The sequence below is a fragment of the Leptodactylus fuscus genome, unplaced genomic scaffold (assembly GCF_031893055.1).
Source record: "Leptodactylus fuscus isolate aLepFus1 unplaced genomic scaffold, aLepFus1.hap2 HAP2_SCAFFOLD_1015, whole genome shotgun sequence".
Taxonomy (NCBI): Eukaryota; Metazoa; Chordata; class Amphibia; order Anura; family Leptodactylidae; genus Leptodactylus; species Leptodactylus fuscus.
This window is the reverse complement of record NW_027439831.1, coordinates 1,484-29,483: the sequence shown is the minus strand read 5'-3', so window position 1 is coordinate 29,483 and position 28,000 is coordinate 1,484. Positions and strand designations below refer to the sequence as shown.

General features: G+C 54.3%; 1 protein-coding gene across 1 annotated transcript; it reads left to right on the top strand.

Moving 5' to 3' along the window:
* Window positions 1-279: 279 nt before the first annotated feature.
* On the top strand, window positions 280-28,000 carry LOC142186431 (TGF-beta receptor type-2-like). The gene is made up of 7 exons (XM_075261266.1): window positions 280-398; window positions 1,060-1,221; window positions 3,656-3,858; window positions 16,802-17,604; window positions 18,471-18,612; window positions 27,414-27,541; window positions 27,638-28,000. The coding sequence occupies exons 1-7, from the start codon at window positions 280-282 to the stop codon at window positions 27,773-27,775; spliced, it is 1,695 nt and encodes a 564-aa protein (XP_075117367.1). The 3' UTR covers window positions 27,776-28,000.

Sequence of the window (28,000 nt, the reverse complement as noted above, 5' to 3'; positions counted from 1 at the left end):
GGTGCAGACTGTTCCTGGGGTTGTGGTTTAGACTCTGAGATGCCACCTGTGGGGCAGTTACTGTGTGACCTGGGGCATGTTTCAGTGTGATTTCTCAGTAACACGTGGAGGGGGTGAATACTTTTGCACTGTGTATATTGTGCATTTCGGGTGTTTCATTACTTACATTCAGACACTGGATCTCCAGTTCTTCTCTGATCATTTTCTTCTGCGCTCTGGTTATGAGAGGGTTAACAGATGTTTATAACGAGAGCCACATCCTCATCAATAGAGTAATTAATGGCAGCTGAGCGGGCGCCGGACGAGTCGGCCACAGAGACGAGCGGCGCCCAGATGTTACTGGAAGGAATACAATGTAGTCACACGTTATACTCCACTCCCATCCAGAGCAGTCACAAGTATGTCCTCATATTACGTCTTATTCTCCATTCATATCCAAAGCTGCAGCGACAAGTATACCCTGATATCATGTCTTATACTCCAGTTACATGCAGAGCTGCAGTCATGAAGCCTCTGTTATACTCCACACCCATTAAAAGCAGCGTGTTGTCTAATGACTTCACGTGTTATTCTCCTGTTACATCCAGAGCTGCAATCAGAATTCTGCATCATCAGAGGAATCAGTGAACCAGCAGGGGGCAGCAGGGAGGTGCGAGCGTGCGCAGCCTGTGTGGTAACCGGATTCCACCGATCTGTGGCTGCAGCTTTGTATATAACTGGAGTATAAGATAGGATGTGACGTGTTCTGTGTGAACCAGGACCTTTCTTTTCTCTACGGCTGCAGTTTTAGATGGGACTGGAGTACAGAACTTTGGATATTAACAGCTCTGGATGTGACTGGAGTTTAGGACTTGCTATGGCGGCAGAATGGTATCTGCAGGTTTAGTATATGAAGGCCTGATGTAGCTGTAGGATTATGAGTGCAGCTCTGGATGTGAATGGAGTATAATGTCATTGCAAATCCCTGGCTGCAGCTTTGGAGGTGACTGAGGAGCAGTTACTTATACTTGGTAGTCAGTATACTTGATGGTCAGCCGTGTAATACCTCTGTTCCCCTGTGTTTGCCGCAGTGTCGCTGGTCGCCGCTCACCGCAGCCCACGAACAAACCTGTGTAAATGGTGCGATAACTCTGAGCCGCGGTGCGAGGGCGGAATCTGCTTCACCAACTGCAGCCTCAGCTCCTATTGTGTGACGGCCGAAGAGATCTGTGTCACTGTATGGTAAGGAGCAGCGCTCTGCGGGATCTACCCCATCATCTCCCTCCCTCTGCCATAGTCGCCACATGTACCCTGAGTCTGCCTTGACTTGGTCCAGCTCACACTGCTAAGGGTTTGTTTCAATGTGTCAGTGTAGGACAAAAGTGAGATCTGCTGCTGAGCTTATCTCACACCGCAACAAGGTCGGGATCGGCTGTGTGAGCGGGACAAGGTCGGGATCGGCTGTGTGAGCGGGACAAGGTCGGGATCGGCGGTGTGAGCGGGACAAGGTCGGGATCGGCGGTGTGAGCGGGACAAGGTCGGGATCGGCGGTGTGAGCGGGACAAGGTCGGGATCGGCTGTGTGAGCGGGACAAGGTCGGGATCGGCTGTGTGAGCGGGACAAGGTCGGGATCGGCTGTGTGAGCGGGACAAGGTCGGGATCGGCTGTGTGAGCGGGACAAGGTCGGGATCGGCTGTGTGAGCGGGACAAGGTCGGGATCGGCTGTGTGAGCGGGACAAGGTCGGGATCGGCTGTGTGAGCGGGACAAGGTCGGGATCGGCTGTGTGAGGGGGACAAGGTCGGGATCGGCTGTGTGAGCGGGACAAGGTCGGGATCGGCTGTGTGAGCGGGACAAGGTCGGGATCGGCTGTGTGAGCGGGACAAGGTCGGGATCGGCTGTGTGAGGGGGACAAGGTCGGGATCGGCTGTGTGAGCGGGACAAGGTCGGGATCGGCTGTGTGAGCGGGACAAGGTCGGGATCGGCTGTGTGAGCGGGACAAGGTCGGGATCGGCGGTGTGAGCGGGACAAGGTCGGGATCGGCTGTGTGAGCGGGACAAGGTCGGGATCGGCGGTGTGAGCGGGACAAGGTCGGGATCGGCTGTGTGAGCGGGACAAGGTCGGGATCGGCGGTGTGAGGGGGACAAGGTCGGGATCGGCGGTGTGAGGGGGACAAGGTCGGGATCGGCGGTGTGAGGGGGACAAGGTCGGGATCGGCTGTGTGAGCGGGAAAAGGTCGGGATCGGCTGTGTGAGCGGGAAAAGGTCGGGATCGGCGGTGTGAGCGGGACAAGGTCGGGATCGGCTGTGTGAGCGGGACAAGGTCGGGATCGGCGGTGTGACCGGGACAAGGTCGGGATCGGCTGTGTGAGGGGGACAAGGTCGGGATCGGCTGTGTGAGCGGGACAAGGTCGGGATCGGCTGTGTGAGGGGGACAAGGTCGGGATCGGCTGTGTGAGCGGGACAAGGTCGGGATCGGCTGTGTGAGCGGGACAAGGTCGGGATCGGCGGTGTGAGCGGGACAAGGTCGGGATCGGCGGTGTGAGCGGGACAAGGTCGGGATCGGCTGTGTGAGCGGGACAAGGTCGGGATCGGCTGTGTGAGGGGGACAAGGTCGGGATCGGCTGTGTGAGCGGGACAAGGTCGGGATCGGCTGTGTGAGCGGGACAAGGTCGGGATCGGCGGTGTGAGCGGGACAAGGTCGGGATCGGCTGTGTGAGCGGGACAAGGTCTGGATCGGCGGTGTGAGCGGGACAAGGTCGGGATCGGCGGTGTGAGCGGGACAAGGTCGGGATCGGCTGTGTGAGCGGGACAAGGTCGGGATCGGCTGTGTGAGCGGGACAAGGTCGGGATCGGCTGTGTGAGCGGGACAAGGTCGGGATCGGCTGTGTGAGGGGGACAAGGTCGGGATCGGCTGTGTGAGCGGGACAAGGTCGGGATCGGCTGTGTGAGCGGGACAAGGTCGGGATCGGCGGTGTGAGCGGGACAAGGTCGGGATCGGCTGTGTGAGCGGGACAAGGTCGGGATCGGCGGTGTGAGCGGGACAAGGTCGGGATCGGCGGTGTGAGCGGGACAAGGTCGGGATCGGCTGTGTGAGCGGGACAAGGTCGGGATCGGCTGTGTGAGGGGGACAAGGTCGGGATCGGCTGTGTGAGCGGGACAAGGTCGGGATCGGCTGTGTGAGCGGGACAAGGTCGGGATCGGCTGTGTGAGCGGGACAAGGTCGGGATCGGCTGTGTGAGCGGGACAAGGTCGGGATCGGCGGTGTGAGCGGGACAAGGTCGGGATCGGCGGTGTGAGCGGGACAAGGTCGGGATCGGCTGTGTGAGTGGGACAAGGTCGGGATCGGCTGTGTGAGTGGGACAAGGTCGGGATCGGCTGTGTGAGCGGGACAAGGTTGTGGCGCTGGTTATAAGGAATGTCCATACACTGACATCTTGCAGACGGTTCGGGGTGTCCCTAAGTCGGGAGTTGTAGGACCTGCAGGAGATTCGGGGACAATGTGGCGCCTCTTTGTCCCCGCAGCAGGCAGAGGAGGACCAGAGTGGGATCTAGTTTCGGCCACTCACTGCAGATCACAAGTCTTTAGGGGTGACAGGAGGAGCCGCTGTGGGGGGCCCTGCAGTCAGGTTGGGGGCCCGAGCTCCAGGCACATAGTCACGTGGCTCTTGTCTTGCAGGAAGCAGGATAATGACAGTGTGCAGGTCATGTCGCTCTGTCACCCCCCTCTGCTGCCCCTGGAGAACCTGCGGCTGCCCAGATACAACACCTCGCAGTGCCTGATGCAGCCAATGTCCAGCCGCTCCGGCCGCCTCTATATCTGTGGCTGTGTGGACGAGCCCGAGTGCAACGACAAACTCATCTTCTACAACCAAAGCAACGGTGAGGAACCCGAAACGGGGGGGGTCCAACATGATCATGGGAAGAGGCTCCGACAATGTCATCCACCAAGGGATGCCCCATAAGAGTGCCATATAGTGACTGGACTATACCGCCATACACTGTCCACATTACAGGGACTATATTATACCGCTATACGGTGTCCACATTACAGTGACTGTTTATAATAGTCCGTGGAGTCTCGTCTTCCTCTTCGTTGGTGACTGCTATATGGGGAGGTGGGGGTGGGGCGGGTGTATTGGGATAAATATAACAGTCCATGGAGTCTCATCTTCCTCTTAGTTGGTGACCGCTATATGGGGGGGTGGGGTGGGGCGGGTGTATTGGGATAAATATAACAGTCCATGGAGTCTCATCTTCCTCTTAGTTGGTGACTGCTATATGGGGAGGTGGGGGCGGGGCGGGTGTTTTGGGATAAATATAACAGTCCGTGGAGTCTCATCTTCCTCTGGTTTGGTGACAGCTGGACACGTATTGGGCAGCGATCTCCACAGTGGCCTCTTCTTCTCCCAGTAGGATGTAGAGTTTCCTCTTCTCCCAGTCTGGGATGTGGGCAGAGAGTCTTTGGTAGTAGACGGCCCTCACAGCTGAGTATTTGGTGCAGTGTAGCAGGAAGTGGGTCTGGTCTTCTAGGGCCCCCTGGTCACAGTGCTGGCACAGTCTCTTCTCCCGTGGCTTGTACGTCTGTCTGTATCACCCCGTCTCTATCTCTAGGTTGTGGGCGCTCAGTCTGTACCGGCTCAGGGTCTGTCTGTGCTTGGGGTGGCGTATTCTCTCCAGGTAGGTGGCCATGGTGTAGTCCCTTTGTAGGGATTGGTACACATTGGTGAGTTTCTTGGAGTTATTTATTTGGTTTCTCCATTCTTCAATGTACCGCTCTCTGTTTGCCTCTGTGGTCGCCTTTATTTCGGCCTTGGTTATCATCTGTTGGAGTTTTTGGTTTGGTGGTTGGCTGCTGTTTGGTTGGGGGGTGTCTGGTTTGCTCAGGTGGCTTAGCCATGCTTGGTGGTGGTAGGAGTCGCTCCCCTGGATGTGTGCCTGGAAAGCTAGCGCCCTCTTCTGTATGGTGAGCCATAGGGGGAGTCTGCCTAGCTCTGCCCTGCAGGCCATGTTGGTGGTGTTGCGATGGACATGGAGCAGGTATTTGCAGAACTCCAGGTGGAAGTTCTCTGTTGGGCTGGAATCCCACCTTGACTGGTCTGGGTAGGTGGCTGGGCCCCAAACCTCACTGCCATAGAGAAGGATCGGGGAGATGACTGCGTCAAATATCTTCATCCAGACCCTCACCGGTGGTTTGAGGTGGTACAGTTGTCTTCTGATGGCGTAGAAGGTTCTGCAGGCTTTTGCTTTCAGGGTTTCTATTGCTGCTTTGAAGCTTCCTGATTGGCTGAGCTCCAGCCCCAGGTCGGTGTAGCTGTTGGTTTTCTCCAGTGTGGAGCCGTTCAGTGTGAATTGTGGGGTGGTGGAGGCTTTATTGTGGCCCTTCTTCTGGAATACCATGACTTTGGTCTTCTTCTGGTTGATGGGTAGGGCCCATGTGGTGCTGAATTTTTCCAGCACTGACAGGCTTTCTTGGAGGTCTTTCTCGGTGGGGGCCAGGAGTAGGAGGTCATCGGCGTATAGCAGGAACTTCACCTCTCGATTGTTCAGGGTGAGGCCTGGGGTTGGTGAGGCCTCCAGGGCTGTAGCCAGTTCATTGATATAGATGTTGGAGAGCGTTGGGCTCAGGCTACAGCCTTGTCTGACCCCTCGGGCCTGTTGGAAGTATGCGGTCCTTTTCCCATTCACCTTCACACTGCACTGGTTTCCGGTGTAGGAGCTCTTGATGACGTCGTACGTTCTTCCTCCTATTCCACTCTCTAGGAGTTTTAGGAGTAGGCCTGGGTGCCATACTGAATCAAATGCCTTCTTAAAGTCTACGAAGCAGGCGAATATCTTGCCTCTTCTGGTGTTGTGGACGTGCGTCTTGATGAGGCTGTGCAGGGTGTAGATATGGTCTGTGGTGCGGTGGTTTGGCATGAACCCTGCTTGGCTCTTGCTGAGGACCCCGTGTTGTGTGAGGAAGGTGAGGATTCTGTTATTGATGATGCTGTTGAACAGTTTCCCCAGCTATGTGCTGCTGACGCAGATCCCTCTGTAGTTGTTGGGGTCATATTGGTCCCCATTCTTGTAGATGGGGGTTATGAGGCCTTTGTTCCAGTCTTCGGGGAAGTGTCCAGCATTGAGCACGAGGGTGAATAGCTTTGCCAGTGCCGCGTGTATTGCTGGAGGGCTGTATTTGATCATCTCTGGTAGGATGCCGTCAGGGCCACTGGCCTTTTTGCCTTTCAGCAGGGCAATTCTTTCCTGTATATCTTTTATGGTGATTGGTGAGTCCAGAGGGTTCTGGAAGTCTTTGATGACTTTCTCCATGTCCCTCAGTTTGGTGATTATCTGTTGCTGTTCTGGAGTTAGTTCTTCTTCTGGGATGTTTTTGTAGAGACCTCTGAAGTAGTTGAGCCAGATATTGCCATTTTGGATGTGGAGAGAGTTTTTCTTGGGCTTTGTGCCCATGTGGTGCCAGGTCTCCCAGAATGAGCTGTCCTGGAGGGAGTCCTCTAGTTGCTGGATTTTGTGGGAGAGGTATCTCTGTTTCTTCTCTCTGAGGGTGCCCTTGTATTGCTTGCATAGATTGCTGTAGGCTTCCCTCACCTCCTTGTTGTTGGGGTCCCTGTGTTTTTGGTTGGAGGCTGTTCTTAGGGTATGGCGTAGTGCTTTGCAGTCGCTGTGGAACCATTTGTGGGACTGTTTGTTGGTTTGTCTTATGGGTTTGATTGGTTTCAGGCCTGCTAGTTCTGCTGTCGTCTGTAGGATGTACTTGAGATCCTTCACAGCTCTGGTGACTCCCTGTTGGTCTGGCTGATAGGTGTTTGTATGGAAGTTTGTGAGCAGTGTCTTGATTTCGGGTCGGTTGGTTGCGTTGGTATATTCTATGGCCGGGTGGTTGGCCCATGTGAAATGTCTTGGTAGGTTGTAGAGGCCGGACTGTTGGGGCTCATGTATGGGTGTTTTGTTCCTGGTTCTCATGTATAGTAGGATCTGGTTGTGGTCTGATAGATGGGAGTCAGGTGCGATTGTGAAGTCTTCAATGTCTGACAGGTCTGCGTCTGTAATGGCATAGTCCACCACGCTGTTGCCCACTTGAGAGTTTAGTGTGAAGCGTCCTCTGGGATCGCCTGTGGTACGTCCGTTTATTATGTACAGTCCTAGGCTTCGGCACATGTTCAGCAGTTGTCTCCCACTCTTGTTGACAATTCTGTCTTGGCTGTTTCTTCTTGTCTGTGTGGGTTCTGGGTGGTGGATCTCACTACCGTGCGTATGTGGGTTGTCGTCAGGAGGCAGGTAGTCTATCTCTGTGCCTGTCCTTGCATTCAGGTCTCCGCATATTAGTACTCTGCCTTTGGGTTGGAAGTGGACGGCTTCCCTTTGTAGGACCTCGTAAGTGTCGGGGTCATGGTAGGGGGACCCTGGTGGGGGCATATATACTGCACAGAGATAGATGTCCTGCTGGCCGCTGAGGATGGAGCTGCTTATTTTTATCCATATGTGATTAGTTCCACGTTTGGTAGCTTTTACGTGTTCTTTGAGCTCCTCCTTGTACCATATTAGTATGCCTCCTGAGTGGCGGCCATGTTTGGTGGTCTTATTTTTCTGGGCGGGCACTGAGAGTTCCTTGTAGCCCATGGGTGTTAGGGACTCGTCATCTGCCCGGGTCCATGTCTCTAGGAGGATTTGGATGTCTATGTTTTTTAGTCTGTCTATGAAGTCTGGATCTTTTGGGTTAGATCTATAGGCTGAGGCGTTCAGCCCTTGTATGTTCCAACTACTGATAGTTAGTGATTTCATCTTCAGTGTGTAAACCTTGTAATGAGCTGTCCTGCAGAGGACGGGCTGGGTTCTTGGTTGGTTGCATATATATGTGTGTGTGTGTGTGTATACTGTGAGTCCTCGCTCCAGTCTCCTATATACAGTATATATGTGTATACTATGAGTCCTCGCTCCAGTCTCCTATATACAGTATATATGTGTATACTATGAGTCCTCCAGTCTCCTATATACAGTATATATGTGTATACTATGAGTCCTCCCTCCAGTCTCCTATATACAGTATATATGTGTATACTATGAGTCCTCCCTCCAGTCTCCTATATACAGTATATATGTGTATACTATGAGTCCTCCAGTCTCCTATATACAGTATATATGTGTATACTATGAGTCCTCCATGTCTCCTATAGACAGTATATATGTGTATACTATGAGTCCTCCAGTCTCCTATAGACAGTATATATGTGTATACTATGAGTCCTCCAGTCTCCTATAGACAGTATATATGTGTATACTATGAGTCCTCCAGTCTCCTATATACAGTATATATGTGTATACTATGAGTCCTCCCTCCAGTCTCCTATATACAGTATATATGTGTATACTATGAGTCCTCCCTCCAGTCTCCTATATACAGTATATATGTGTATACTATGAGTCCTCCATGTCTCCTATATACAGTATATATGTGTATACTATGAGTCCTCCATGTCTCCTATAGACAGTATATATGTGTATACTATGAGTCCTCCCTCCAGTCTCCTATATACAGTATATATGTGTATACTATGAGTCCTCCCTCCAGTCTCCTATATACAGTATATATGTGTATACTATGAGTCCTCCAGTCTCCTATATACAAATCAAATCAAATCAAAAAATGCTTTATTGGCACGTCCGAATAGGTATTTGGCATTGCCAAAGCTAGTAAAGTGGGTGGGTGGGGGGGGGGGAGTTGGGTTGGGTGGGTGGTGGGTATGGGGGGGGGGGTTCGGTTATAACAGTCCATGGAGTCTCATCTTCCTCTTAGTTGGTGACCGCTATATGGGGGGGTGGGGTGGGGCGGGTGTATTGGGATAAATATAACAGTCCATGGAGTCTCATCTTCCTCTTAGTTGGTGACTGCTATATGGGGAGGTGGGGGCGGGGCGGGTGTATTGGGATAAATATAACAGTCCGTGGAGTCTCATCTTCCTCTGGTTTGGTGACAGCTGGACACGTATTGGGCAGCGATCTCCACAGTGGCCTCTTCTTCTCCCAGTAGGATGTAGAGTTTCCTCTTCTCCCAGTCTGGGATGTGGGCAGAGAGTCTTTGGTAGTAGACGGCCCTCACAGCTGAGTATTTGGTGCAGTGTAGCAGGAAGTGGGTCTGGTCTTCTAGGACCCCCTGGTCACAGTGCTGGCACAGTCTCTTCTCCCGTGGCTTGTACGTCTGCCTGTATCGCCCCGTCTCTATCTCTAGGTTGTGGGCGCTCAGTCTGTACCGGCTCAGGGTCTGTCTGTGCTTGGGGTGGCGTATTCTCTCCAGGTAGGTGGCCATGGTGTAGTCCCTTTGTAGGGATTGGTACACATTGGTGAGTTTCTTGGAGTTATTTATTTGGTTTCTCCATTCTTCAATGTACCGCTCTCTGTTTGCCTCTGTGGTCGCCTTTATTTCGGCCTTGGTTATCATCTGTTGGTGTTTTTGGTTTGGTGGTTGGCTGCTGTTTGGTTGGTGAGTGTCTGGTTTGCTCAGGTGGCTTAGCCATGCTTGGTGGTGGTAGGAGTCGCTCCCCTGGATGTGTGCCTGGAAAGCTAGCGCCCTCTTCTGTATGGTGAGCCATAGGGGGAGTCTGCCTAGCTCTGCCCTGCAGGCCATGTTGGTGGTGTTGCGATGGACATGGAGCAGGTATTTGCAGAACTCCAGGTGGAAGTTCTCTGTTGGGCTGGAATCCCACCTTGACTGGTCTGGGTAGGTGGCTGGGCCCCAAACCTCACTGCCATAGAGAAGGATCGGGGAGATGACTGCGTCAAATATCTTCATCCAGACCCTCACCGGTGGTTTGAGGTGGTACAGTTGTCTTCTGATGGCGTAGAAGGTTCTGCAGGCTTTTGCTTTCAGGGTTTCTATTGCTGCTTTGAAGCTTCCTGATTGGCTGAGCTCCAGCCCCAGGTCGGTGTAGCTGTTGGTTTTCTCCAGTGTGGAGCCGTTCAGTGTGAATTGTGGGGTGGTGGAGGCTTTATTGTGGCCCTTCTTCTGGAATACCATGACTTTGGTCTTCTTCTGGTTGATGGGTAGGGCCCATGTGGTGCTGAATTTTTCCAGCACTGACAGGCTTTCTTGGAGGTCTTTCTCGGTGGGGGCCAGGAGTAGGAGGTCATCGGCGTATAGCAGGAACTTCACCTCTCGATTGTTCAGGGTGAGGCCTGGGGTTGGTGAGGCCTCCAGGGCTGTAGCCAGTTCATTGATATAGATGTTGAAGAGCGTTGGGCTCAGGCTACAGCCTTGTCTGACCCCTCGGGCCTGTTGGAAGTATGCGGTCCTTTTCCCATTCACCTTCACACTGCACTGGTTTCCGGTGTAGGAGCTCTTGATGACGTCGTACATTCTCCCTCCTATTCCACTCTCTAGGAGTTTTAGGAGTAGGCCTGGGTGCCATACTGAATCAAACGCCTTCTTAAAGTCCACGAAGCAGGTGAATATCTTGCCTCTTCTGGTGTTGTGGACGTGCGTCTTGATGAGGCTGTGCAGGGTGTAGATATGGTCTGTGGTGCGGTGGTTTGGCATGAACCCTGCTTGGCTCTTGCTGAGGACCCCGTGTTGTGTGAGGAAGGTGAGGATTCTGTTATTGATGATGCTGTTGAACAGTTTCCCTAGCTATGTGCTGCTGACGCAGATCCCTCTGTAGTTGTTGGGGTCATATTGGTCCCCATTCTTGTAGATGGGGGTTATGAGGCCTTTGTTCCAGTCTTCGGGGAAGTGTCCAGCATTGAGCACGAGGGTGAATAGCTTTGCCAGTGCCGCGTGTATTGCTGGAGGGCTGTATTTGATCATCTCTGGTAGGATGCCGTCAGGGCCACTGGCCTTTTTGCCTTTCAGCAGGACAATTCTTTCCTGTATATCTTTTATGGTGATTGGCGAGTCCAGAGGGTTCTGGAAGTCTTTGATGACTTTCTCCATGTCCCTCAGTTTGGTGATTATCTGTTGCTGTTCTGGAGTTAGTTCTTCTTCTGGGATGTTTTTGTAGAGACCTCTGAAGTAGTTGAGCCAGATATTGCCATTTTGGATGTGGAGAGAGTTTTTCTTGGGCTTTGTGCCCATGTGGTGCCAGGTCTCCCAGAATGAGCTGTCCTGGAGGGAGTCCTCTAGTTGCTGGATTTTGTGGGAGAGGTCCCTCTGTTTCTTCTCTCTGAGGGTGCCCTTGTATTGCTTGCATAGATTGCTGTAGGCTTCCCTCACCTCCTTGTTGTTGGGGTCCCTGTGTTTTTGGTTGGAGGCTGTTCTTAGGGTATGGCGTAGTGCTCTGCAGTCGCTGTGGAACCATTTGTGGGACTGTTTGTTGGTTTGTCTTATGGGTTTGGTTCGTTTCAGGCCTGCTAGTTCAGTATATTTGTGTATACTATGAGTCCTCCAGTCTCCTATATACAGTATATATGTGTATACTATGAGTCCTCCATGTCTCCTATATACAGTATATATGTGTATACTATGAGTCCTCCAGTCTCCTATATACAGTATATATGTGTATACTATGAGTCCTCCAGTCTCCTATATACAGTATATTTGTGTATACTATGAGTCCTCCAGTCTCCTATATACAGTATATATGTGTATACTATGAGTCCTCCAGTCTCCTATATACAGTATATATGTGTATACTATGAGTCCTCCAGTCTCCTATATACAGTATATATGTGTATACTATGAGTCCTCCAGTCTCCTATATACAGTATATATGTGTATACTATGAGTCCTCCCTCCAGTCTCCTATATACAGTATATATGTGTATACTATGAGTCCTCCATGTCTCCTATAGACAGTATATATATGTATACTATGAGTCCTCCCTCCAGTCTCCTATAGACAGTATATATGTGTATACTATGAGTCCTCCAGTCTCCTATATACAGTATATATGTGTATACTATGAGTCCTCCCTCCAGTCTCCTATATACAGTATATATGTGTATACTATGAGTCCTCCAGTCTCCTATATACAGTATATATGTGTATACTATGAGTCCTCCAGTCTCCTATATACAGTATATATGTGTATACTATGAGTACTCCATGTCTCCTATATACAGTATATATGTGTATACTATGAGTCCTCCCTCCAGTCTCCTATATACAGTATATATGTGTATACTATGAGTCCTCCAGTCTCCTATATACAGTATATATATGTATACTATGAGTCCTCCAGTCTCCTATAGACAGTATATATATGTATACTATGAGTCCTCCCTCCAGTCTCCTATATACAGTATATATGTGTATACTATGAGTCCTCCAGTCTCCTATATACAGTATATATGTGTATACTATGAGTCCTCCAGTCTCCTATATACAGTATATTTGTGTATACTATGAGTCCTCCAGTCTCCTATATACAGTATATATGTGTATACTATGAGTCCTCCAGTCTCCTATATACAGTATATATGTGTATACTATGAGTCCTCCAGTCTCCTATATACAGTATATATGTGTATACTATGAGTCCTCCAGTCTCCTATATACAGTATATATGTGTATACTATGAGTCCTCCCTCCAGTCTCCTATATACAGTATATATGTGTATACTATGAGTCCTCCATGTCTCCTATAGACAGTATATATATGTATACTATGAGTCCTCCCTCCAGTCTCCTATAGACAGTATATATGTGTATACTATGAGTCCTCCAGTCTCCTATATACAGTATATATGTGTATACTATGAGTCCTCCATGTCTCCTATATACAGTATATATGTGTATACTATGAGTCCTCCAGTCTCCTATATACAGTATATATGTGTATACTATGAGTCCTCCCTCCAGTCTCCTATATACAGTATATATGTGTATACTATGAGTCCTCCAGTCTCCTATATACAGTATATATGTGTATACTATGAGTCCTCCAGTCTCCTATATACAGTATATATGTGTATACTATGAGTACTCCATGTCTCCTATATACAGTATATATGTGTATACTATGAGTCCTCCAGTCTCCTATATACAGTATATATGTGTATACTATGAGTCCTCCAGTCTCCTATATACAGTATATATATGTATACTATGAGTCCTCCAGTCTCCTATAGACAGTATATATATGTATACTATGAGTCCTCCCTCCAGTCTCCTATATACAGTATATATGTGTATACTATGAGTCCTCCAGTCTCCTATATATAGTATATATGTGTATACTATGAGTCCTCCATGTCTCCTATAGACAGTATATATATGTATACTATGAGTCCTCCCTCCAGTCTCCTATATACAGTATATATGTGTATACTATGAGTCCTCCAGTCTCCTATATACAGTATATATGTGTATACTATGAGTCCTCCAGTCTCCTATATACAGTATATACGTGTATACTATGAGTCCTCCAGTCTCCTATATACAGTATATATGTGTATACTATGAGTCCTCCCTCCAGTCTCCTATATACAGTATATATGTGTATACTATGAGTCCTCTATGTCTCCTATATACAGTATATATGTGTATACTATGAGTCCTCCCTCCAGTCTCCTATATACAGTATATATGTGTATACTATGAGTCCTCTATGTCTCCTATATACAGTATATATGTGTATACTATGAGTCCTCCCTCCAGTCTCCTATATACAGTATATATGTGTATACTATGAGTCCTCCCTCCAGTCTCCTATATACAGTATATATGTGTATACTATGAGTCCTCCAGTCTCCTATATACAGTATATATGTGTATACTATGAGTCCTCCCTCCAGTCTCCTATATACAGTATATATGTGTATACTATGAGTCCTCCAGTCTCCTATATACAGTATATATGTGTATACTATGAGTCCTCCATGTCTCCTATATACAGTATATATGTGTATACTATGAGTCCTCCAGTCTCCTATATACAGTATATATGTGTATACTATGAGTCCTCCAGTCTCCTATATACAGTATATATGTGTATACTATGAGTCCTCCCTCCAGTCTCCTATATACAGTATATATGTGTATACTATGAGTCCTCCAGTCTCCTATATACAGTATATATGTGTATACTATGAGTCCTCCAGTCTCCTATATATAGTATATATGTGTATACTATGAGTCCTCCAGTCTCCTATATACAGTATATATGTGTATACTATGAGTCCTCCCTCCAGTCTCCTATATACAGTATATATGTTTATACTATGAGTCCTCCATGTCTCCTATATACAGTATATATGTGTATACTATGAGTCCTCCAGTCTCCTATATACAGTATATATGTTTATACTATGAGTCCTCCATGTCTCCTATATACAGTATATATGTGTATACTATGAGTCCTCCAGTCTCCTATATACAGTATATATGTTTATACTATGAGTCCTCCATGTCTCCTATATACAGTATATATGTGTATACTATGAGTCCTCCAGTCTCCTATATACAGTATATATGTGTATATTATGAGTCCTCCAGTCTCCTATATACAGTATATATGTGTATACTATGAGTCCTCCCTCCAGTCTCCTATATACAGTATATATGTGTATACTATGAGTCCTCCCTCCAGTCTCCTATATACAGTATATATGTGTATACTATGAGTCCTCCCTCCAGTCTCCTATATACAGTATATATGTGTATACTATGAGTCCTCCAGTCTCCTATATACAGTATATATGTGTATACTATGAGTCCTCCAGTCTCCTATATACAGTATATATGTGTATACTATGAGTCCTCCCTCCAGTCTCCTATATACAGTATATATGTGTATACTATGAGTCCTCTATGTCTCCTATATACAGTATATATGTGTATACTATGAGTCCTCCAGTCTCCTATATACAGTATGTATGTGTATACTATGAGTCCTCCATGTCTCCTATATACAGTATATATGTGTATATTATGAGTCCTCCAGTCTCCTATATACAGTATGTATGTGTATACTATGAGTCCTCCATGTCTCCTATATACAGTATATATGTGTATATATGTGTATACTATGAGTCCTCCAGTCTCCTATATACAGTATATATGTGTATACTATGAGTCCTCCAGTCTCCTATATACAGTATATATGTGTATATTATGAGTCCTCCAGTCTCCTATATACAGTATGTATGTGTATACTATGAGTCCTCCATGTCTCCTATATACAGTATATATGTGTATATATGTGTATACTATGAGTCCTCCATGTCTCCTATATACAGTATATATGTGTATACTATGAGTCCTCCCTCCAGTCTCCTATATACAGTATATATGTGTATACTATGAGTCCTCCCTCCAGTCTCCTATATACAGTATATATGTGTATACTATGAGTCCTCCAGTCTCCTATAGACAGTATATATGTGTATACTATGAGTCCTCCAGTCTCCTATATACAGTATATATGTGTATACTATGAGTCCTCCGGTCTCCTATATACAGTATATATGTGTATACTATGAGTCCTCCAGTCTCCTATATACAGTATATATGTGTATACTATGAGTCCTCCAGTCTCCTATAGACAGTATATATGTGTATACTATGAGTCCTCCATGTCTCCTATATACAGTATATATGTGTATATATGTGTATACTATGAGTCCTCCATGTCTCCTATATACAGTATATATGTGTATACTATGAGTCCTCCCTCCAGTCTCCTATATACAGTATATATGTGTATACTATGAGTCCTCCCTCCAGTCTCCTATATACAGTATATATGTGTATACTATGAGTCCTCCAGTCTCCTATAGACAGTATATATGTGTATACTATGAGTCCTCCATGTCTCCTATATACAGTATATATGTGTATACTATGAGTCCTCCAGTCTCCTATATACAGTATATATGTGTATACTGAGTCCTCCAGTCTCCTATATACAGTATATATGTGTATACTATGAGTCCTCCAGTCTCCTATATACAGTATATATGTGTATACTATGAGTCCTCCAGTCTCCTATATACAGTATATATGTGTATACTGAGTCCTCCAGTCTCCTATATACAGTATATATGTGTATACTATGAGTCCTCCAGTCTCCTATATACAGTATATATGTGTATACTATGAGTCCTCCAGTCTCCTATATACAGTATATATGTGTATACTATGAGTCCTCCATGTCTCCTATATACAGTATATATGTGTATACTATGAGTCCTCCAGTCTCCTATATACAGTATATATGTGTATACTATGAGTCCTCCCTCCAGTCTCCTATATACAGTATATATGTGTATACTATGAGTCCTCCCTCCAGTCTCCTATATACAGTATATATGTGTATACTATGAGTCCTCCATGTCTCCTATAGACAGTATATATATGTATACTATGAGTCCTCCCTCCAGTCTCCTATATACAGTATATATGTTTATACTATGAGTCCTCCCTCCAGTCTCCTATATACAGTATATATGTGTATACTATGAGTCCTCCATGTCTCCTATATACAGTATATATGTGTATACTATGAGTCCTCCCTCCAGTCTCCTATATACAGTATATATGTTTATACTATGAGTCCTCCAGTCTCCTATATACAGTATATATGTGTATACTATGAGTCCTCCCTCCAGTCTCCTATATACAGTATATATGTGTATACTATGAGTCCTCCCTCCAGTCTCCTATATACAGTATATATGTTTATACTATGAGTCCTCCAGTCTCCTATATACAGTATATATGTTTATACTATGAGTCCTCCAGTCTCCTATATACAGTATATATGTGTATACTATGAGTCCTCCCTCCAGTCTCCTATAGACAGTATATATGTGTATACTATGAGTCCTCCCTCCAGTCTCCTATATACAGTATATATGTGTATACTATGAGTCCTCCATGTCTCCCTCCAGGCTTCTCGCTGCTCCATAGTCGGGCGGCCGTACCGGTGGCCACCATCAGTTTGCTCCCTCCTCTCCTCTTGGCCATGACGGTCAGCTGCCTCTTCTACCTTTACCGCACCCATAGACGGAGTAGGAGGCCGAAGCCCTGGCTGGAGAGAGCCGGCCGCACTAGTGTCCCGCTGCAGAGCCCGAGGTCCGGCCATGACTCCTGCCGATTGTCCTCCTCCCAATGTGATATAAGTACGGCCTGCGCCAACAGCATCAACCACAACACCGAGCTGCTGCCCATCGAGCTGGAGCACCGCGTGGGGAAGGGGCGCTTCGCTGAGGTGTGGAGAGCCAAGCTGAAACACAGCGAGTCTGGACACTACGAGCTGGTGGCCGTCAAGATCTTCCCTGTCCAGGAATATTCCTCATGGCAGAAGGAGAGCAGCATCTTCACCGACGCCAACCTGAAGCATGACAATGTGCTGCAGTTCATCACCATGGAGGAGCGCGGCAGCAGCCTGCACAAGGAGTACTGGATCATCACCGCCTACTACCCCAGGGGCAACCTCAAGGACTACTTATCCCGCCACCTCCTGAGCTGGACCTCTCTGCTGGACATGGCCGGCTCCATTGTGAGTGGCGTGGTTCATCTGCACAGTGACTACACTCCATGTGGAAGCTCCAAGGTCGCCATAGCTCACCGTGACCTCAAGAGCAGCAACATCCTGGTGAGGAGCCACGCGGAGTGCGCCCTGTGTGACTTCGGCATCGCCCTGCGCCTCGACCCCGCACTAACAGCTGATGACTTCGCCAACAGTGGTCAGGTGAGATGTGAAGAGAGGTCAGAGGTCAGCGCTGAGCCCCGGCCTATAGGCGCTCTGTCCACTATAGAGATGGGAAACACATATAGATCCAGTCTATAGGGGATGTGAAGGGGATGTCATAGCCATCACACACACACACACACACACATATATATATATATATATATATATATATATATATATATATATATTACATCACACACACATATATATCCAGTCTATAGGGGATGTGAAGGGGATGTCATAGCCAACACACACATGTATATATATTACATCACACACACACACATATATATATATATATATATATATATACTACATATATATATTACATCACACACACACACATATATGTACTACACATATATATTACATCACACACACACACATATATATATATATATATATATATATACACTACACATATATATTACATCACACACACACACACACACACACATATATATATACTACATATATATATTACAACACACACACACACATATATATATATATATACTACACATATATATTACATCACACACACACACACATATATCCAGTCTATAGGGGATGTGAAGGTGATGTCATAGCCAACACACACTACACACACATATATATATTACATCACACACTACACACATATATATATACTACACATATACATTACATCACACATGAGTTTAGCTGATGAGACAACGACACTTTATATAGGCGGTCTAGATGTGATGTCATAGTCACAGTATATAGCGGAGGTGTATATTGTATCCTTGCATATATAGGTGACATAACATATGGGCACGCTCAGTGTATTGGCCTTATGTTGGGGCTCTGGCTAATGCTGACACGGTCTCTGTCCTGTGCAGGTTGGGACGGCTCGCTATATGGCCCCTGAGGTTCTGGAGTCCCGGGTGAATCTGGAGGACATGGAGTCCTTCAAGCAGATGGATGTTTACTCCTTGGCTTTGGTATTATGGGAAATGGCATCCAGGTGTGAGGCGATAGGAGGTGAGGCCGTGGGGAAATCCTCCGAAATCTCATGTGATGAGCCAGTATCCTCTAGACTGTGCTGCCGACACCGGACATGCTGGGAGTTGTAGTGTTATAACTGCACAGAGTCACAAGATGGAGAAGAACTAGAGAACAGAAGGCTCGACTGAGATGGGAATAATGCGGGGAGAACTCCAGAGAAGAGGGGCCGGGGGTGCAGCTCTAGAGAAGCCTGCGAGGAGCCGGGGGTGCAGCTCTAGAGAAGCCTGCGGGGGGTGCAGCTCTAGAGAAGCCTGTGAGGGGTGGTGGCAGCAGGGCCGGGGGTGCAGCTCTAGAGAAGCCTGTGAGGGGTGGTGGCAGCAGGGCCAGGGGTGCAGCTCTAGAGAAGCCTGCGAGGGGCCGGGGGTGCAGCTCTAGAGAAGCCTGTGAGGGGCTGTGGCGCCAGGGCCGGGGGTGCAGCTCTAGGGAAGCCTGTGAGGGGCCGGGGGTGCAGCTCTAGAGAAGCCTGTGAGGGGTGGTGGCAGCAGGGCCGGGGGTGCAGCTCTAGAGAAGCCTGCGAGGGGCCGGGGGTGCAGCTCTAGAGAAGCCTGCGAGGGGCCGGGGGTGCAGCTCTAGAGAAGCCTGTGAGGGGTGGTGGCAGCAGGGCCGGGGGTGCAGATCTAGAGAAGCCTGTGAGGGGTGGTGGCAGCAGGGCCAGGGGTGCAGCTCTAGAGAAGCCTGCGAGGGGCCGGGGCTGCAGCTCTAGAGAAGCCTGCGAGGGGCCGGGGCTGCAGCTCTAGAGAAGCCTGCGAGGGGCCGGGGCTGCAGCTCTAGAGAAGCCTGCGAGGGGCCGGGGCTGCAGCTCTAGAGAAGCCTGTGAGGGGCTGTGGCGCCAGGGCCGGGGGTGCAGCTCTAGAGAAGCCTGTGAGGGGTGGTGGCAGCAGGGCCGGGGGTGCAGCTCTAGAGAAGCCTGTGAGGGGTGGTGGCAGCAGGGCCGGGGGTGCAGCTCTAGAGAAGCCTGTGAGGGGCCGGGGGTGCAGCTCTAGAGAAGCCTGCGAGGGGCTGGTGGGACCGGGGGTGCAGCTCTAGGGAAGCCTGCGAGGGGCCGGGGGTGCAGCTCTAGAGAAGCCTGCGAGGGGCCAGGGGTGCAGCTCTAGAGAAGCCTGTGAGGGGCCGGGGCTGGTGGGGCCGGGGGTGCAGCTCTAGAGAAGCCTGGGAGGGGCCGGGGGTGCAGCTCTAGAGAAGCCTGCGAGGGGCCGGGGGTGCAGCTCTAGGGAAGCCTGAGAGGGGCCGGGGGTGCAGCTCTAGAGAAGCCTGCGAGGGGCCGGGGGTGCAGCTCTAGAGAAGCCTGCGAGGGGCCGGGGGTGCAGCTCTAGAGAAGCCTGCGAGGGGCCGGGGGTGCAGCTCTAGAGAAGCCTGTGAGGGGCCGGGGCTGGTGGGGCCGGGGGTGCAGCTCTAGAGAAGCCTGCGAGGGACCGGGGGTGCAGCTCTAGAGAAACCTGCGAGGGGCCGGGGGTGCAGCTCTAGAGAAGCCTGCGAGGGGCCGGGGGTGCAGCTCTAGAGAAGCCTGCGAGGGGCCGGGGGTGCAGCTCTAGAGAAGTCTGCGAGGGGCCGGGGGTGCAGCTCTAGAGAAGCCTGCGAGGGGCCGGGGGTGCAGCTCTAGAGAAGCCTGCGAGGGGCCGGGGGTGCAGCTCTAGAGAAGCCTGTGAGGGGCTGTGGCGCCAGGGCCGGGGGTGCAGCTCTAGGGAAGCCTGTGAGGGGCCGGGGGTGCAGCTCTAGAGAAGCCTGTGAGGGGTGGTGGCAGCAGGGCCGGGGGTGCAGCTCTAGAGAAGCCTGTGAGGGGTGGTGGCAGCAGGGCCGGGGGTGCAGCTCTAGAGAAGCCTGTGAGGGGTGGTGGCAGCAGGGCCAGGGGTGCAGCTCTAGAGAAGCCTGCGAGGGGCCGGGGGTGCAGCTCTAGAGAAGCCTGTGAGGGGTGGTGGCAGCAGGGCCGGGGGTACAGCTCTAGAGAAGCCTGTGAGGGGTGGTGGCAGCAGGGCCAGGGGTGCAGCTCTAGAGAAGCCTGCGAGGGGCCGGGGGTGCAGCTCTAGAGAAGCCTGTGAGGGGCTGTGGCGCCAGGGCCGGGGGTGCAGCTCTAGGGAAGCCTGTGAGGGGCCGGGGGTGCAGCTCTAGAGAAGCCTGTGAGGGGTGGTGGCAGCAGCGCCGGGGGTGCAGCTCTAGAGAAGCCTGTGAGGGGCCGGGGGTGCAGCTCTAGAGAAGCCTGCGAGGGGCCGGGGCTGGTGGGACCGGGGGTGCAGCTCTAGGGAAGCCTGCGAGGGGCCGGGGGTGCAGCTCTAGAGAAGCCTGCGAGGGGCCGGGGGTGCAGCTCTAGAGAAGCCTGCGAGGGGCCGGGGGTGCAGCTCTAGAGAAGCCTGCGAGGGGCCGGGGGTGCAGCTCTAGGGAAGCCTGTGAGGGGCCGGGGGTGCAGCTCTAGAGAAGCCTGCGAGGGGCCGGGGGTGCAGCTCTAGAGAAGCCTGTGAGGGGTGGTGGCAGCAGGGCCGGGGGTGCAGCTCTAGAGAAGCCTGTGAGGGGTGGTGGCAGCAGGGCCAGGGGTGCAGCTCTAGAGAAGCCTGTGAGGGGTGGTGGCAGCAGGGCCAGGGGTGCAGCTCTAGAGAAGCCTGCGAGGGGCCGGGGCTGCAGCTCTAGGGAAGCCTGCGAGGGGCCGGGGGTGCAGCTATAGAGAAGCCTGCGAGGGGCCGGGGGTGCAGCTCTAGAGAAGCCTGTGAGGGGCTGTGGCGCCAGGACCGGGGGTGCAGCTCTAGGGAAGCCTGTGAGGGGCCGGGGGTGCAGCTCTAGAGAATCCTGTGAGGGGTGGTGGCAGCAGGGCCGGGGGTGCAGCTCTAGAGAAGCCTGTGAGGGGCCGGGGGTGCAGCTCTAGAGAAGCCTGCGAGGGGCCGGGGGTGCAGCTCTAGGGAAGCCTGCGAGGGGCTGGGGGTGCAGCTCAAGAGAAGCCTGCGAGGGGCCGGGGGTGCAGCTCTAGAGAAGCCTGCGAGGGGCTGTGGCGCCAGGGCCGGGGGTGCAGCTCAAGAGAAGCCTGCGAGGGTCCGGGGGTGCAGCTCTAGAGAAGCCTGCGAGGGGGCCGGGGGTGCAGCTCTAGAGAAGCCTGCGAGGGGGCCGGGGGTGCAGCTCTAGAGAAGCCTGCGAGGGGGCCGGGGGTGCAGCTCTAGAGAAGCCTGCGAGGGGGCCGGGGGTGCAGCTCTAGAGAAGCCTGCGAGGGGGCCGGGGGTGCAGCTCTAGAGAAGCCTGCGAGGGGGCCGGGGGTGCAGCTCTAGAGAAGCCTGCGAGGGGGCCGGGGGTGCAGCTCTAGAGAAGCCTGCGAGGGGGCCGGGGGTGCAGCTTTAGAGAAGCCTGCGAGGGGGCCGGGGGTGCAGCTCTAGAGAAGCCTGCGAGGGGCCGGGGGTGCAGCTCTAGGGAAGCCTGCGAGGGGCCGGGGGTGCAGCTCTAGAGAAGCCTGCGAGGGGCCGGGGGTGCAGCTCTAGAGAAGCCTGTGAGGGGTGGTGGCAGCAGGGCCGGGGGTGCAGCTCTAGAGAAGCCTGTGAGGGGTGGTGGCAGCAGGGCCAGGGGTGCAGCTCTAGAGAAGCCTGTGAGGGGTGGTGGCAGCAGGGCCAGGGGTGCAGCTCTAGGGAAGCCTGCGAGGGGCCGGGGCTGCAGCTCTAGGGAAGCCTGCGAGGGGCCGGGGGTGCAGCTATAGAGAAGCCTGCGAGGGGCCGGGGGTGCAGCTATAGAGAAGCCTGCGAGGGGCCGGGGGTGCAGCTCTAGAGAAGCCTGTGAGGGGCTGTGGCGCCAGGACCGGGGGTGCAGCTCTAGGGAAGCCTGTGAGGGGCCGGGGGTGCAGCTCTAGAGAATCCTGTGAGGGGTGGTGGCAGCAGGGCCGGGGGTGCAGCTCTAGAGAAGCCTGTGAGGGGTGGTGGCAGCAGGGCCGGGGGTGCAGCTCTAGAGAAGCCTGTGAGGGGCCGGGGGTGCAGCTCTAGAGAAGCCTGCGAGGGGCCGGGGGTGCAGCTCTAGGGAAGCCTGCGAGGGGCTGGGGGTGCAGCTCTAGAGAAGCCTGCGAGGGGCTGTGGCTGCAGCTCTAGAGAAGCCTGCGAGGGGCTGTGGCTCCAGGGCCGGGGGTGCAGCTCAAGAGAAGCCTGCGAGGGGCCGGGGGTGCAGCTCTAGAGAAGCCTGCGAGGGGCTGTGGTGCCAGGGCCGGGGGTGCAGCTCAAGAGAAGCCTGCGAGGGTCCGTGGATGCAGCTCTAGAGAAGCCTGCGAGGGGGCCGGGGGTGCAGCTCTAGAGAAGCCTGCGAGGTGGCCGGGGGTGCAGCTCTAGAGAAGCCTGCGAGGGGGCCGGGGGTGCAGCTCTAGAGAAGCCTGCGAGGGGGCCGGGGGTGCAGCTCTAGAGAAGCCTGCGAGGGGGCCGGGGGTGCAGCTCTAGAGAAGCCTGCGAGGGGGCCGGGGGTGCAGCTCTAGAGAAGCCTGCGAGGGGGCCGGGGGTGCAGCTCTAGAGAAGCCTGCGAGGTGCTGTGGCGCCAGGGCCGGGGGTGCAGCTCAAGAGAAGCCTGCGAGGGGCCGGGGGTGCAGCTCTAGAGAAGCCTGCGAGGGGCCGGGGGTGCAGCTCTAGGGAAGCCTGCGAGGGGCCGGGGGTGCAGCTCTAGGGAAGCCTGCGAGGGGCCGGGGGTGCAGCTCTAGAGAAGCCTGCGAGGGGCCGGGGGTGCAGCTCTAGAGAAGCCTGCGAGGGGCCGGGGGTGCAGCTCTAGGGAAGCCTGCGAGGGGCCGGGGGTGCAGCTCTAGGGACGCCTGCGAGGGGCCGGGGGTGCAGCTCTAGAGAAGCCTGCGAGGGGCCGGGGGTGCAGCTCTAGAGAAGCCTGTGAGGGGTGGTGGCAGCAGGGCCGGGGGTGCAGCTCTAGAGAAGCCTGTGAGGGGTGGTGGCAGCAGGGCCAGGGGTGCAGCTCTAGAGAAGCCTGTGAGGGGTGGTGGCAGCAGGGCCAGGGGTGCAGCTCTAGAGAAGCCTGCGAGGGGCCGGGGCTGCAGCTCTAGGGAAGCCTGCGAGGGGCCGGGGGTGCAGCTATAGAGAAGCCTGCGAGGGGCCGGGGGTGCAGCTCTAGAGAAGCCTGTGAGGGGCTGTGGCGCCAGGACCGGGGGTGCAGCTCTAGGGAAGCCTGTGAGGGGCCGGGGGTGCAGCTCTAGAGAATCCTGTGAGGGGTGGTGGCAGCAGGGCTGGGGGTGCAGCTCTAGAGAAGCCTGTGAGGGGCCGGGGGTGCAGCTCTAGAGAAGCCTGTGAGGGGTGGTGGCAGCAGGGCTGGGGGTGCAGCTCTAGAGAAGCCTGTGAGGGGCCGGGGGTGCAGCTCTAGAGAAGCCTGCGAGGGGCCGGGGGTGCAGCTCTAGGGAAGCCTGCGAGGGGCTGGGGGTGCAGCTCTAGAGAAGCCTGCGAGGGGCTGTGGCTCCAGGGCCGGGGGTGCAGCTCAAGAGAAGCCTGCGAGGGGCCGGGGGTGCAGCTCTAGAGAAGCCTGCGAGGGGGCCGGGGGTGCAGCTCTAGAGAAGCCTGCGAGGGGGCCGGGGGTGCAGCTCTAGAGAAGCCTGCGAGGGGGCCGGGGGTGCAGCTCTAGAGAAGCCTGCGAGGGGGCCGGGGGTGCAGCTCTAGAGAAGCCTGCGAGGGGCTGTGGCGCCAGGGCCGGGGGTGCAGCTCAAGAGAAGCCTGCGAGGGGCCGGGGGTGCAGCTCTAGAGAAGCCTGCGAGGGGCCGGGGGTGCAGCTCTAGAGAAGCCTGCGAGGGGCCGGGGGTGCAGCTCTAGAGAAGCCTGCGAGGGGCCGGGGGTGCAGCTCTAGAGAAGCCTGCGAGGGGCCGGGGGTGCAGCTCTAGGGAAGCCTGCGAGGGGCCGGGGGTGCAGCTCTAGAGAAGCCTGCGAGGGGCCGGGGGTGCAGCTCTAGGGAAGCCTGCGAGGGGCCGGGGGTGCAGCTATAGAGAAGCCTGCGAGGGGCCGGGGGTGAAGCTATAGAGAAGCCTGCGAGGGGCCGGGGGTGCAGCTCTAGGGAAGCCTGCGAGGGGCCGGGGGTGCAGCTATAGAGAAGCCTGTGAGGGGTGGTGGCAGCAGGGCCGGGGGTGCAGCTCTAGAGAAGCCTGCGAGGGGCCGGGGGTGCAGCTCTAGGGAAGCCTGCGAGGGGCTGGGGGTGCAGCTCTAGAGAAGCCTGCGAGGGGCTGTGGCTGCAGCTCTAGAGAAGCCTGCGAGGGGCTGTGGCTCCAGGGCCGGGGGTGCAGCTCAAGAGAAGCCTGCGAGGGGCCGGGGGTGCAGCTCTAGAGAAGCCTGCGAGGGGCTGTGGCGCCAGGGCCGGGGGTGCAGCTCAAGAGAAGCCTGCGAGGGTCCGGGGGTGAAGCTCTAGAGAAGCCTGCGAGGGGGCCGGGGGTGCAGCTCTAGAGAAGCCTGCGAGGGGGCCGGGGGTGCAGCTCTAGAGAAGCCTGCGAGGGGGCCGGGGGTGCAGCTCTAGAGAAGCCTGCGAGGGGGGCCGGGGGTGCAGCTCTAGAGAAGCCTGCGAGGGGGCCGGGGGTGCAGCTCTAGAGAAGCCTGCGAGGGGGCCGGGGGTGCAGCTCTAGAGAAGCCTGCGAGGGGGCCGGGGGTGCAGCTCTAGAGAAGCCTGCGAGGGGGCCGGGGGTGCAGCTCTAGAGAAGCCTGCGAGGGGGCCGGGGGTGCAGCTCTAGAGAAGCCTGCGAGGGGGCCGGGGGTGCAGCTCTAGAGAAGCCTGCGTGGGGGCCGGGGGTGCAGCTCTAGAGAAGCCTGCGAGGGGGCCGGGGGTGCAGCTCTAGAGAAGCCTGCGAGGGGCTGTGGCGCCAGGGCCGGGGGTGCAGCTCAAGAGAAGCCTGCGAGGGGTCGGGGGTGCAGCTCTAGAGAAGCCTGCGAGGGGCCGGGGGTGCAGCTCTAGAGAAGCCTGCGAGGGGCCGGGGGTGCAGCTCTAGAGAAGCCTGCGAGGGGCCGGGGGTGCAGCTCTAGGGAAGCCTGCGAGGGGCCGGGGGTGCAGCTCTAGAGAAGCCTGCGAGGGGCCGGGGGTGCAGCTCTAGGGAAGCCTGCGAGGGGCCGGGGGTGCAGCTCTAGGGACGCCTGCGAGGGGCCGGGGGTGCAGCTCTAGAGAAGCCTGCGAGGGGCCGGGGGTGCAGCTCTAGAGAAGCCTGCGAGGGGTGGTGGCAGCAGGGCCGGGGGTGCAGCTCTAGAGAAGCCTGTGAGGGGTGGTGGCAGCAGGGCCGGGGTGCAGCTCTAGAGAAGCCTGTGAGGGGTGGTGGCAGCAGGGCCGGGGGTGCAGCTCTAGAGAAGCCTGCGAGGGGCCGGGGCTGCAGCTCTAGGGAAGCCTGCGAGGGGCCGGGGGTGCAGCTATAGAGAAGCCTGCGAGGGGCCGGGGGTGCAGCTCTAGAGAAGCCTGTGAGGGGCTGTGGCGCCAGGACCGGGGGTGCAGCTCTAGGGAAGCCTGTGAGGGGCCGGGGGGTGCAGCTCTAGAGAATCCTGTGAGGGGTGGTGGCAGCAGGGCCGGGGGTGCAGCTCTAGAGAAGCCTGTGAGGGGTGGTGGCAGCAGGGCCGGGGGTGCAGCTCTAGAGAAGCCTGTGAGGGGCCGGGGGTGCAGCTCAAGAGAAGCCTGCGAGGGGCCGGGGGTGCAGCTCTAGAGAAGCCTGCGAGGGGCTGTGGCGCCAGGGCCGGGGGGTGCAGCTCAAGAGAAGCCTGCGAGGGTCCGGGGGTGCAGCTCTAGAGAAGCCTGCGAGGGGGCCGGGGGTGCAGCTCTAGAGAAGCCTGCGAGGGGGCCGGGGGTGCAGCTCTAGAGAAGCCTGCGAGGGGGCCGGGGGTGCAGCTCTAGAGAAGCCTGCGAGGGGGCCGGGGGTGCAGCTCTAGAGAAGCCTGCGAGGGGGCCGGGGGTGCAGCTCTAGAGAAGCCTGCGAGGGGGCCGGGGGTGCAGCTCTAGAGAAGCCTGCGAGGGGCTGTGGCGCCAGGGCCGGGGGTGCAGCTCAAGAGAAGCCTGCGAGGGGCCGGGGGTGCAGCTCAAGAGAAGCCTGCGAGGGGCCGGGGGTGCAGCTCTAGAGAAGCCTGCGAGGGGCCGGGGGTGCAGCTCTAGAGAAGCCTGCGAGGGGCCGGGGGTGCAGCTCTAGGGAAGCCTGCGAGGGGCCGGGGGTGCAGCTCTAGGGAAGCCTGCGAGGGGCCGGGGGTGCAGCTCTAGGGAAGCCTGCGAGGGGCCGGGGGTGCAGCTCTAGGGAAGCCTGCGAGGGGCCGGGGGTGCAGCTCTAGGGAAGCCTGCGAGGGGCCGGGGGTGCAGCTCTAGAGAAGCCTGCGAGGGGCCGGGGGTGCAGCTCTAGAGAAGCCTGCGAGGGGCCGGGGGTGCAGCTCTAGAGAAGCCTGCGAGGGGCCGGGGGTGCAGCTCTAGAGAAGCCTGCGAGGGGCCGGGGGTGCAGCAGGGGCTCTAGATTCCTTGTGTGTCAAGGCTCCGTCTCAGTCGTAGTAAAAGTGGAACGTCTGGAAACCATAAACAAGCTGCTGCTGACTGATCTGCTGTTGGTGCCACATGTGTATTGTGTGTCATGCCCTGCCATGTGTGTTGCGTCCCGCCACGTGTTTGTCACGCCCTGCCATGTATGTCGCGTCCTGCCGGCTTATTAACCCACGAGTAGCCAGTACTATCATGGCATGGTAATAAGCGTCGTGCGTCCGTCAGCAGCAGCTTGTTGACGGTTTCCAGAATAACTGAAAATCAGACGTAATGACCAGAGATGAGGAAATAGGCGGCGACTGTGCAGATAGTTGGGGCGCCCCTTTAAGACATCTCGTTTTACACAGGTCTCTCCTTTTTTGCCCCCACAGAGGTGAAAAGCTATGAACTGCCCTTTGGGTCGGTGGTTCAGGAGCAGCCGTGCGTGGAAACCATGCGGGACGTCGTGTTACATGGACGGGGGCGGCCGGAGATTCCTGACAGCTGGAGGAGACACCCGGTGAGACATCACATGGTCCCGTCTGGTCATCTGCCCGTTATTAGCAGGGAGGAGCTAACCCTGACCCCGCCCACTCACCTCTGACCCCTATTGCAGGGCATGGACCTCCTGTGTGACACGATCTCTGAGTGCTGGGACCACGACCCCGAAGCTCGTCTGACCGCCCACTGCGTGGCCGAGCGCTTCATCTTCATGAGACAGGTGGACTGTGACAGCCGGAGGACAAGCCAGTGACAGCACCGAGGGGTTAATGGGCTCCGGGGACCTTCCTTATAGGTCCTGGCTGCAGCATCATCTAGAGGTCATTCCTCATCAGGCCCATTATCCTGTGTCTCCTGGTTCATGAATGTAATGCTAGAACTACAGTATAGACTGACACCAAAGAAAGGTAACAGTGAGGAGCTGTATGGCACTCCGGATCTCTAGAAAGCTGGGTGACGGTCTGGAGCTTCTGCATGA

Excerpts from the sequence above, each read along its gene's own strand:
- LOC142186431 (XM_075261266.1), top strand. The coding sequence starts at position 280 with ATGGCAGCTGAGCGGGCGCCGGACGAGTCGGCCACAGAGACGAGCGGC. Across the intron at positions 1,222-3,655 it reads GAGATCTGTGTCACTGTATG|GAAGCAGGATAATGACAGTG; the intron begins GTAAGGAGCAGC and ends CTTGTCTTGCAG. Across the intron at positions 17,605-18,470 it reads ACTTCGCCAACAGTGGTCAG|GTTGGGACGGCTCGCTATAT; the intron begins GTGAGATGTGAA and ends TGTCCTGTGCAG.